The sequence below is a fragment of the Haliotis rubra genome, unplaced genomic scaffold, assembly GCF_003918875.1.
Source record: "Haliotis rubra isolate DU_JTF1 unplaced genomic scaffold, ASM391887v1 Scf1116, whole genome shotgun sequence".
Taxonomy (NCBI): Eukaryota; Metazoa; Mollusca; class Gastropoda; order Lepetellida; family Haliotidae; genus Haliotis; species Haliotis rubra.
Genome location: NW_025765022.1, coordinates 62,431 through 75,841, shown reverse-complemented (window position 1 = coordinate 75,841; position 13,411 = coordinate 62,431). Strand labels below are relative to the sequence as shown.

The 13,411-nt window shown below is 36.0% G+C and overlaps 1 protein-coding gene across 1 annotated transcript in view; it reads left to right on the top strand.

Annotated features, from left to right (window-relative positions):
* LOC124289173 (E3 ubiquitin-protein ligase rnf213-alpha-like) overlaps positions 1-13,411 on the top strand; it is a 103,850-nt gene that overhangs the window by 33,373 nt on the left and 57,066 nt on the right. The window contains 2 exon segments of the mRNA XM_046725785.1: positions 5,644-5,904; positions 11,987-12,188. Coding sequence (XP_046581741.1) covers positions 5,644-5,904; positions 11,987-12,188 — 463 coding nt within the window.

Below are 13,411 nucleotides of genomic sequence, written 5' to 3'. Positions count from 1 at the left end.
GTTCAGTATTTTCTGATCATGATAATATTTGGCAGGAAGTGAGGTCTTTTTATGATAGTCTTTATACTACAAGAGATATAGAGCCTTGGTAAAAAGTATATACTACTGGTCTCTTTAGGATGAATCGCAAACATTAGTTACCTCAATATTTGGTAACCAATACCCCCTTGACCCCTTTTCGAGTTTGAATCTCTTGGTGCAGAAAACGATCAATGAAACGCAACCCAAACTGATTTTTAGGAATAAATGTCTCACAAGACATGGGTTTGAAAAAATTCACGTTTTTGTCAGACACGTGCACTTCGTACCTGATGGGCAATAACCCCCACGGGTTCTGGCCTTGTTAGTGACAGTTTTCAAACATGTAGTTGCCGTGTAAAGTCTTGCCAAGACTTACTGAGGCTCAACTGAATAATGCGATTGGACATTTGGAGGCTGGTGAACCACAATCAGCGGTGGCAAGGCGCCTACACGTATCCCAGAGCACAATAGGAAGACTGTGGCATTGTTTTCAACAGCATGGGACCACACGGGATAGACCACGCTCCGGGAGACCAAGCGTCACCACGCCGGCCCAAGACAGATTAATCCATTTACGGCACTTATGTGACAGATTCCTTACGGCATCCTCTACCACAACCTCATTGTTTGGGCTCCAGAGAGTCTCAGACCAGACAGTTAGGAATTGTCTACATGGCGCCGGTACTCGTCCCAGAGGACCAGCATGAGGTGTCATCCTCACACAACAAAATCGTCAGCTACAACGGCAATGGTGTGTCAACCAGAGATGGATAACTGTCATTTTTAGTGACGAGTCACGGTTTCTACTGAGATGTCCAGACGGGAGATCACTCGTGTATAGACAATGCCCTAAACGTTTTTCTGCAAACTGTGTTCAGGAAGTCAACAGATTTGACTTTCATTTACAGTGCTATTTACTGTCTACCTTTTCTACACTGTCTGCTGTAATCATTGCAGTAACTTTGTTCCATGTGCATGTCATGTGATGCCCATAATTGGCAAAGGCCATGATGAAAATGAAAAATAATGAAGGTCCAGGCTCAGAGGGTTCAGTTCAGAGTTTTACAAATTCTTTTGGAAGGTATTAAGTCATTTCTTAATTAGATCAATCAGTGAAGCTTTCTCAGTGGGTGAGATGTCAGTAACCCAGAAACATGGTATTGTTACATGTATCCCAAAGAAGGGGAGGGCTAAACAGTTTATCTCTAATTGGAGACCAGTATCTCTATTAAATGTTACTTAAAAAAAAAGCTTCAGCTTGTATTGCAGAGATTTAACAATCATTGCTGAGGATCAAATCGGCTTCATGGCTAATAGATATATTGGTGACAATATAAGATTATTATATGATGTCATGTACCATTGTGAAAAGACTGACAGGAAGGGTATGCTTTTTATCCCCATAACGAATTTTGCAGGGGGTATTATTTTGGAATTTGTCCATCTGTCTCAGCAAAATCGTCTTTTCCAGAGCAGAACATAAAAAATGTTAAATATCTCTTCACCAAACTTGTCACAGATCGGTCTGGTGGTGTACTGGTGCCTTTTGTTAGTTTTGGATTTCTGAATAAAATATATTTTGCATTTCCATGGCAGCAAGTGTTGAAATTGGAGTTAGTGCTCTATTCAAGAGCAGAACTTTAAAACCTTTTAATACTCTCTTTCCACTTTATGGGTGTTCAAGAACCTCATGACATAAATCAACAGTACTACTCAATTTCCAGTATCAACATTACTGAGGTACATCAAACTGTGGAAGCACTCAGGCAGTCTGTTGTTGATACAGGCATGCTAGTATATGAAAAGTTTACATATGTATGTTTTTGTTAGATCAATATGAAGAACAATTTAACATTTTACATAGTCTTAACTAGTTGAAATATTCATGAAGAGTATTTTACCATTGCGGGGGATATTGACGACTTTGTCTTCATGTTAGATTTCAAAATACACACTGAACAGTACTAGGCATCGTAATTTGATAATGTGACAAAAATGGCAAGATTAATAATGTACCTATTTCAGTAGTTTTGCTTTCCTTATAGTAAAATTTAGCTGATGATGGCAAAGAACAAGGAATTTGCCAAATAGTCCCAAAGTCTGAAGTGCATTTGTGTGTATAATGTATTTAAAAGTTTATCCGAGATCAAGACACTGTTCATTTATCAATTGGCATAAGCCATGGTGTGTTTGTTATGGAAATAACACTTTCAGTAAATGTAAAGGATATTGATTGATTCAGTGCAAAAATACATGTTAGATATGTGTGGTATCAATATTGTTGGCCTATGGAACTTCAAGATAAATATTGTTCATACTGGAAAATTGAAGAAGAAAAACAGAATTATGTTTGTGCTAATTTGGACTTAGAAGTGTGCATATGTGTGTGATGTGATTTCGTTTTTCTGAAAGAGCACTTTACAGAGTGTTAGCACATGTTAATTTCTCACTTTAAGACAGCTAACTTTAAGACAGGTAAAAGGTGGTAATCTACATGTAATACCTTTCTCAGATACTGCTGACTTATGTTCAGTGTCTTTTTCTGATTTGTTTACTGCTGAATTTATGTCAAAGCTAACTTTACCAATCTGTTCAGTTCATGTGGCCAATGCAACATTTCATTCTCACATCCCTGACAATAAACATTTGAGTTGCATTGTCAATAATCAATCAGCAAATATTTATGTACATGGACTCAATTAAACTTGAAGACATATTTCAGGCCAAGTATGTTATATTAGTTGTTTTGCAAAACATCTGGCCTAAATTTCAATGTATGTGGTGAAAAGATTTGCACAGTCGAGCTGGTTATATGGTCAGTTGGTCTCATAAACCAGCTAAAACAAAATGTAAGGCCTGATGTATAAACAGAGGTTAAATCTTGATAGCTATGCAGATTAGTTCATAATGATGTTAAATATCACTCTTATTTATGTTTATATTTCTTCATAAAAGACAGATCAAGTTTCATCTCAAATTGTATTCTTAAAGAACCACTAAACTTTGTTTTTTGTTACTCTTTTAACCATTACTTATGAAAGATTTGTGGTTAGTCTTATGCGGAACACCAAATTTATTCTTTAAAAACTTGGTTGGTTATTTAATACCGAGCGATTAAAAGTGGCCAAAAAGTCGCCTGCTTCCCTCTCGCCCGCCAACGAAACCACAGACAGGTTACGTAACTCTGTCGCCAGAGCACTGCAGTGACGTCATATGAGGAACGATTTTCAGTTAGTTGTATAGAAAGTGTGTAGCACGCTCATCATTTTGATGATTTCTTGACATCAACGATGACATGCGAATCGTTGCTTTGTCGTCAATTGCTCCTAGGGTCGGGCGATGGTGTCCCCATGCACAGATTTCCACAGGACCCGCGGTTAGCTAAATGGGTTATGTTTGTGAGTCTGAAGCGAGTTGTGGAAGCCTGAAGCGATATCTTACTTGTGTTCAGATCGCTTCACGGAAGTTAAAGAATCAAAACTACTTACTAGTTGTAGTAAAATATGCATATGATTGATGACCATAAAGATTTTCTATGACACAACTTGTAACATAGCGATTTCTTCCTCGAAGTGAGGTTGTGGTCGAGTAACAATAATATTGTAAGTAGTATTATATTGACACCCACCTGCGCTGCCACGAGAGAAATTGTTATGTTATACACTTTGTCATGCAAAATCCTATTGGCCATCAATAAAATACATATTTTACTACCAGTAAAAGTAGTTTTAATTTTGTAACTTCGGTGGAAACAAACCTAAATACCATTTATCCTCAGACTGGCGGATGTTCCCGACAGAGCGCCGCCATTTTAAAAATACAAAAATCTGTTAGAATTAATGAGATTATAGTTTGTTTTCATCAAGTTAGAAAATCAAGACTACTTTCTACTAAATAGTTAAATATGTATTGGAATCATAACCAAACCGGATTTTGCATGACACAACTTATAACATAGCGATTTCTTCCATGGAAGCGAGGTGGGGTCGAAAGTCACAATACTGCTTGATAAATTTCTTGCTACATTCCCATGGTTAATGTCCACTCACCAGTATGTAGATACTAGTCAGTAATGCGTCTTTATATTTGGTCTTATAATCCTAATTAGTTTATTATCATACTTGTATGCATTTTGAAACTAAATAAAAGCAGGCGATCTGCTGATACTTATAGTGAATTTATAACAGAACTGTAATATCTAGACATTTTATAGTTTGCCAATGTGAATCATAATTAGCACACACACCCTAGTGCATGTTGTCTGTCTCATTACACTTCACGGCGAAAACAATGATTCTGTTGAATGCTACGACAAATGAATAAAAACAAAATGCAAATATTAAAATTAAAACAGATTAAAGTTATAGGAACAATATCAGGCCATTACCTTGTTAGAGGAATGTATCCATCAATATCCACAAAACTGTTCCAAATGATGTGTCTTTTAACAGTTTAATATCACTGAAAAAGTGATAAATCTTTTCAGGTATTGGTGTATAGTCTCATTGGTCACCCAAGATAGCACACCTGGCAACTAATTGCATAATGTCCTCCTTTCTTTAAAAACAGTAATTTAGTTAGCCAATAATGGGCAATCAATCAATGTATTGCCGGTTAATCCTTTGAAGAAGGGCGTTGTTTTCACATGAACACCGACCGCGACAGAGTGTATTCAGTATAGATTAGTAAATCTACATACATAAACACTACCTTTTGACAATTCCGGCTGTGTAAGATAAAAGTAATTAATCAATCAGCGTGTTATCGATTAATCCTTTGATCGATGTTTATAATGTTGAATATTTACTCAGACACAAGAAATGCCAAATGGGAACCTTTGTCGGGTAATTTAAGTGTGTTACCACTAATTATACCTGTTATAAATTCATTAACTGACCATCAAGTGAATGATGACAAATAACATGTGTAGGTTTATACCACCTAACACGGGTTACAACAAGGGAGTATTAATTGCTGTATTGCATGTGAAAACTTATGGGCCGACACTGTTTTGAGAATACAAACAGATTTTTACATGACATGATTAAATATCGAGGTAAAAAAAACACAGAAATGGGATCAATTTGGATCAGTCATTATACAAATAGGGCCTAACGACACCAATCGATTTTGACAGAATCGTCTATGAAAACAAGTTGTAACTCGGAAACTAGGCAAAGCATCAGACAAAATTAAATGATAGTTGATTGTGAGAACATATAGCTTTCATTTTCCACAACAATTGTCACGATTTCAGGTTTATACAAGCCTGTAAACAAGATAATTTAACCCCTAAAATGTAGATGAATTATGCACAGGCCCTCCAAGCTATTCCTCATATGACGTCACAGAGTCGCGCCGCTCTGATTGGTTGAAATTTCGTTCGCGGGTGAGAATTGTGCACTGTTGTCAAAAAGGTCGATTTAAGTCAATTAAAGGTCGAAATGAGTAGTTTTAATGACAGGGTTTCATTTATAACGATGCGAGTTAGTGATTTATGTATTTTAACCCCCTAGGGTTTATGTGACCTTTAAGGTACCTTGTTATATGAGTACATACTGATTACAATCATGATGTTTTGATAGATCCTATACTTTGATAATTTGTTGTTCAATATTGTAGGGACATGGTTGAGATGATATTGGCCCTCATCTACAAAAACAGCCAAGTGACAACAGATACCATTTGGGGTTTTTGGGGAGATCAATTAGCTGACTCATCATGGATGTATGTTGTGCCTCTACTACACTTCCTTAGGATAGATTCTTCACCATTTGTGAAGCCTTTGAAATCATCATCCTGCCACACAGATGAAGACTGGTGGGGACATGAGGATGTTACAGACAGGATCAATGCCTTGAAGAATAGCAGATTCTCATCAATGTAAGTGTTGCTGTTACCAAAGATGTTGAAAGTACAACTTGGTCCCTGTATAGATGATGCTTCTATACATTTCACACTGAGCCCATGCAGTGTCTTTCATTGTCGCCACCCTGTTTCAGTTTCAAATCAAATCACCTTGGGTTAATTGCATATTAAAATACTATCTAATCAAGTATGTTTCCAAACAGTGAGTGAGTATGCTTTTGCCCCACAATAATCCAACAATATCATGGTGGGAGACACCAGAAATGGGCTTCACACATTGTACCTATGGGGGAATTTGAACCCTGGTCTTCAGCGTGACAAGCGAACCACTAGGCTACCCCACCCTGTTTCCTTGTAGATATCAAAGGTTACACTACAAAACAGACCTTTTGAATGTTACCAGATATGTGTATGTGAATGACAGGTAAGCTTAGTTCATTTCAACTGGGGGCGGTGGGGTAGGCTAGTGGTTAAAGCGTTGGCTCGTCACGCCGAGGACCCAGGTTCGAATACCCACATGGGTACAATGTGTGAAGCCCATTTCTGGTGTCCCCCGCCGTGATGTTACTGGAATATTGCTAAAAGCGGCGTAAAACCAAAACTCAGTCAGTCAGTCATTTCAACTGTTATAGTGAATGCTTAGAACTTGACAACACTTAATGCACTGATAATGTTAAATGTATAAAAATTAATGAGAGAATTTTGAACGTTAGCATCTTTATTATGAGGAATGCATTTCAGAATACAAGCTTGCTACACATTCACCTGATGAAAGAGTAAGCATGTACTCTAAAATGTCCATAAATTTATCTCCCATGTGTGTATTACTTCCAGTGAGTGAGTGAGTGAGTTGAGTTTTACGCCGCACTCAGCAATATTCCAGCTATATGGCGGTATTACTTCCAGTGTGATTATTCAGCACTTAACCTTAACGTTGCCAAATTGATCAAAAGTGGACTTTGCTCAATGTTTTAATATGTATCAATATGCTGTATGTTCTCTTTGTCACTATGTGTGATTTTTGAGAATAAGATTTTGGTTCTATTCTGTTCTGTTCAGTAAAAGGATAAGTAATATGTTTTGAGAAGGGCACAGGAGCTAATAGGAGTGTGCTGTTACTATACTCTGTAGTGACTCTGCCGGGAGATTATAGGATTGTTTAAGGCTCTTTTGGGGTATGTAGATACCAAAACCAGTAGTACTCTTCTGATTTCAAGCACATCTTAACAAATCCCAAATTAAGTAAACAACTCACTAAATATCTCATTCATACAAAATTATACCAAACAATCTTGCAACAAAAACAATAATACCACATTTTACCATTTTAAAAATTGTTATAAATATGTATATATGTTCTTTTAACTTTTTAAATCAGTTCACTCTTTTTATCAAGTTCATTTTTTCACCTTATATATATTTATCATTATTCACTTAATAAATATGTTTTAAACATGGGTTGGTTAAAAAATACAATAACAATAACCATATACTACACCTAATCTATATTAAATTCATAATCTCTAATACTCTTTACCTATTTCATTTTTTTTTTTTCTTTTTAATTTGGCATCCAATTCAAATTTCCCTTAATACTTAGTTATTGGGGTGTTTTTTTGGTAGTAACACCACTCTTTCAAAATTTCTATTTTTTGTTCCCCTCATTTCTTAATAAGTGTACAACCCCATCGCTGAAATACCTTAGTTGTGCGTGCAACATTAAATAAAGCAAATAACTATGACTACCTTACTCCAAACGACACACCCCTTCTTCATTGATAAATGGGCTGTTCCATTATTCTACAGGGCAAAAAATCATTTCCCACACTGCCTACAATATTTTTGTTGGCAGTTTGGGATGTAGGCAGTATTGAACTGTAGGCAGTATGGGACCTAACCGTCTTCCCGGTGTATTCTCTTTTTGCCTGCACTTTAATTGTCTATAAGCGGATTAGGATTAACAGTCCAGTGCCTGCACAATTATAGTCTGTTCAAGTAAGTGGAGTTCACTACCCGGCACCTTGAAGAAAGAATTGACCTTGAGAAACATAGACTCTTGACTAGTCTCACCACTTGTTTATGGTGATACCGGTTTTCATCTGGTGGGATTGTGAATGTGATTATTATGTCATGTGAGTGAGTGAGTTAGGATTTATAGTCACATCAGCAATATTTCAGCCATATCGTGACTTAAAAAGTTACAAACTGATAATAAATGGAATTAAATTACAAAAACCTGTTGACGAAGTACAATAATATTATGTCATGTGAAACAGATTATACAATTGTATGTATACTACTCACACTTTGCTAAGGATCACAAACGATCACAACTTTACTTAAACGTAGATTTATAATTTGTATCCATCATGGAACGAGTCATTGACAAGTACACAACACAAGAGAAATGACAAACTGAAACCTAGGATCCATGCTTACAATAAGCTTTAGATATTTACCACAAATTTGACCCCACATTATAGTTTTCTGTTGAATCCATGATTTGATGCTTAGCAAAGTTTGAATAGTATATAAATGCACAGTGCACATAAATACTTTTTTCCTGGAGTGACATTTAACGCTTATTTTGTGTATTTTTTATCATATTTGTCAGATAATTCATATTCGTATATATGTATATATGCAATATTGTGCATGTATATTATGTTACATGCAATATTAATAAAATTAAAAATGTCACCATATTTTCAAATGACTCATATTCGTATATTTGCGGGTGCTATATGCAATAAACAAAATGTGATAAACTTTATTGTTTACCAGCAAGTGCTGGCATACTTACATTTCTACTATAAACTATAGCTTTAATCCCCATTGTTGCAAGGATTAGTACGGTCCAGTAATTTTAATCCCTAAACAATACGTGCAGGCAAAAAGAGAACACCCTGTCTTCCCATTCTGCCAACATGTTAAAGCAACATGATATGTCCAGTGATTAATGTTAATGTGCTGACCTATTCTACCCTTACTAATATGAAATTTACCAAAAATTAATTGTAGGCAATTTGGGATAAATGACAAAAAAACAGTGTTTCTAGGTATAAGGTATATTAATTCTTTCCGAATGCATTTAATTAATTGGAATTGACAAAATGCAGCTAACAGCTATGTTACTGATATCACCATTCTTGTCTGTTTATGTAATATATATATATTGTATTCTCTTGTACCACCATGGGTGTTTCTTGAGAAATAAACTATGATTGATAATTCGACATGGGAGAAGATGTAGCGATTAAGTTTACCCAAACTTTGAGATGATAATCTGCACAACTAAATACATATGTCAACTGTTTCTGAGAAAAACCAACCCCAAACAATATCATTGTAAATGTCTTTATGTATCTTTAAATATGTAGATACACAGACCAACCAAAACTTTGAAACTTGCCATTCAGTATCACCAATATCATCACGTCGTTTAATTTAAGTGAAACTACATTGATTACCCTTTCTCCAAACCCAACAACATACCCTTCACTGGTAAATGGGTGGTTCCATTATTTTATAGGTCAAAAATCATTTCCCATTCTGCCTACAGTAACTTTTGTAGGCAAACTGGGATGTAGGCGAAATGGGATTGTAGGCAGAATGGGATGTAACCGATCTCAGGAGTTGGGTACAATATGTGTCATAGGGAATTGTTTTACCAGAGCCTTGACCAAATCTATTGAGATTCACATATATAATTATCTGTTTGTGCATACGCTTAATTGATTGAAGCTTTGTCTTTACTCATACATAAGTACACATAGTCACAAAGAAATGTAAACATTAGCAACTTGGGCTGTAACTCTTGGGTTTTATTGTTGTTTCCAATAAACAGTAGATTATATCACACGACTACCCCTGTTTTTCGGTAGTCCTGGGTCTCAGCTGACCCAACTACCAAAGTACCAGACTATAGTCTGTCAAACGAACTTTTTGGACATCCCTTTGTCAAATATCTTCCAAATAACACCAACTGACCACATGCCATTAACGTATATCTTAATGACCCCCTTTGACGTAATAAGAAAAAATAGTTTTAACTTTGTTGGTCACTTGGGGAAAAAGTTACTTGTGTAACTATAATCAAAATTTCTGTTTGTTTTGTATCAAGAGATTTGGTGTAGTCGCAGTAAAAGTAACAACTTACGGGTTAGGTCAGAGCGCAATTCATGTGCATCACCTCAGGTCATCATTACAAGTGACTTGGAAGGACAGAGTTGTTACCCTCAGGATAATTTCCCCATGTTAAGCAAAGATATGCAAACTTTGATCAAGAATGTGTATAGTTTTTTGAAGAATGAAGCCGAAAGAGGACATTTTTACAATCTATCACAAAGTTTATAGAAAGAACAGTGTCATCATTAAAAATAAAGCGTTTATGGTGTTATCTGCCCTGATCAGGTAATTGACAGTAGTCATTGACTGTCTCAAAATCAAAGTCTTCAGTAAAGTTGGACACTTTCAATTTGAGACTAATCAGGGACATAATTCGCAGTTTATATCAGAGAAACCAACATCTCTCGTCAAGAAAACTGAAGAAAATTCCTGAAGATGAACACGACGTTTGCATTTCCATATTTACAATATGTTAATTATTAGTGAAATTAGGATTTCGTTATAAACGAATATCCAGCCCAAAAGTTACACTCTGTGAAAGAGGTGATCTCGTGAGACTGAGGGCCAATTATCTGAGAACAATATCTAAAAAAAGAGAAAACAGCTGTCAAGTAGTCTATTTGGATGAAACATGTATTAATGCTAACCACACCCCTTCATATCAGTGGCAGCACTCTGACCCCAAAGAAAACAGGAAGATTCCTCCAGGCAAGGGTTAGAAACTTATCATTGTACACGCAGGGTCACATCTGCGTTTCCTACCAGGATGTGACTTGGTGTTCAGATCCAAATCTACTGATGGTCGTCGCTATCACACAGAGATAAACTCCACAGTGATCGCAGAATACGTCACAGAGCAGCTACCAAGTGTTTGGTGGTGATGGACAACGCACCATACCACAGTGTTAGAGATGCCCTGGAGAAGACTCCTATCTCCGCTTCCAGAAAACATGAGATGACTTCTTGGTTGTCCAGGCATGGTATCAACTTTCAAGCTAAAGCTACTAAAACTAAACTGTATGATATCATACTAGCTCACAAACCAGCCCCTGTTTACTTGATTGACACCATGTTGAAAAAGTATGGTCATGAAATTCTACATTTGCTGCTCTATCACTGTGACCTTAGTCCAACTGAACTGATCTGAGGCGATTTAAAGGATTCATTTGCACGAAAAAATGTTTCTTTGAAACTCAAAGACGTGAATGAAGAATTGGTAACAATATCACCAGAATTATGGCAGCAATGTGTCACTCATGCGATCAAGGTGGAAGAAAATACTGAGTTAAAGATGGTCTACAAAGGAATCATGTCCAACCCATCTTGATCAATCTAGACTGATGGAGACACTGACACTGGTAGCTCTGATTTGAGACTGACAATTGTCTGATGGTCTGACAGTGACTAACTTAAGTGTTGTTATTGTATAATGCATTTGAGACGTTCATTTAATATAGACATGTAAACCTGAAGCCCACGCTAATGTGACCCGAGGTGCACGTGAATTGCGCTCTGACCTAACCGTGAGGTGTTACGTTTACTGCGACTACAGTAACTTTTTCCTCAAGTGACCAACAAAGTTAAAGATATTTTTCCTTATTACATCAAAGGGGATCATTAAGATTTATGTTAATGGCATGTGGTCAGTTGGTGTTATTTGGAAGATATTTGACAAAGGGGTGTCCCAAAAGTTGGTTTGACAGACTATACCTGAGTTACCCATCCCAGCCATACACCAGGACCACATATAAATTGTTTGTAGTATTTTCTTCAGTTCCTTCAAATATACTACCTCACCTTCATCATAGCAATTATTTCTGTGTAATTTCTGTTCCTCACACAACACCCCTATAAAATCTTAAGATTTCCTACAGAAGTCCTCTTAGACTCACGTTGGCCTATGATTTGCAAGGTGTTCAGATAGTTATGCTGAATGAACCAAGCTTGTAATTAATAATTTATTTTACAGTTCCATTACAGACATAATCAATGACCTAGAGTACCTATTTGATGTGGACTACTTACTGCCAAGAACAATCATGGCAAGCGCAAAGTATGAAGATTTACTTGGCATTGTGAAACTACAGAAAGTGCCCCCAGAGGTTTGCAGTGGAACTCTGTATTACTTCTGTTGCTCTAACGATATCTATTATGTTGAAAGAAAAATGTTGGTAAGTTTCAAGTTTTCATGTTTCTCAGACAATCTTGATTACTTTGTAAATGTGAAATATGACAAAAAGACCATCTGAAGATGAGTAATATATGGAAGTTTGAAGTATTTGAAACATTAATTAACACTGTAATAATTAGTTATGGCGAATCAAGCCAAACAAAGTGTTACCAAATCCCAAATATGTGTCTGAAAGTTATCTAAAGACTGTTTTCATAGCATATTGTGACATTCCTTTTTGCTTTTCCAAACTTTATAGAACTATGGAGAATTTCTATTCCTAACTATTTAGACTGATTTCATCCATATAGTATCATTATGACCTCTTCACGTATTTAGCCTACTTTCCTGTTTAAACCCCATTCAGTAAGACTTGAATAAAGTCTAGAGCTAACATTATACACAATTAAAGATCTGTTAAGTATATAAAAGCAATAAATGTCTTCTCAACAAATAACAAAAACATGTTTGAAAAGGGCATCTTTTCATATTCCTTAGCCATCAGTGTGTTGTAACAACTTTTGTTCCTGATTTTGACACATAACAAATGACCATACTGTGAACTAAAATTTCTTAAACAGCCATTTTGTACAATATGGAAAATGTAAATGTGTGGTTTGTAGTGGGGCTAAACCCATGTTCCATTTTTCAGGCTAATTTTGGTTTGACTTTTGTTCAGTGATTACACTTCTAAAGTCTCTATTCATTTCACTGTAAACATCATTTAGTGGGAAACCATTTGACTAATGAAGGCAAAATTTCACATTCTTGTCATTAACATTTATGAAACACTCATTTTCTCAAGTGGTTGAATAATAATAATAACAATAATATATTGTCTGCTTGTATTGTGCTTAAACTGCATGCATTGCATGCCCAAAGCGCTAACAGGCATCAGGGAAAAGGTGGGTTTTGAATTTGCGTTTGAAGAGTTCACATGAAGAAATGGTTCTGTATGAATCTGATCCACCATAGCAGCCACATGGAAAATCTGTTTATAGCTATTGCTGAGTCATTTTCTTGAACATGTGATGACTTTTGGTATGTTTGTTTAAAACCACATGCTCTTTATTTTTGTTATATCTCAAATTTTGACCTTCTTTTACCATCCTCTTAAAAAGGAATATTTTACTCTGAAACATTAATCCTGTAAAATTAAGAGCATGCTGCTGACGTCCTATTCAGGTGAACTAAAGTGCTGTGGCTTTACTTATTTGTACATGA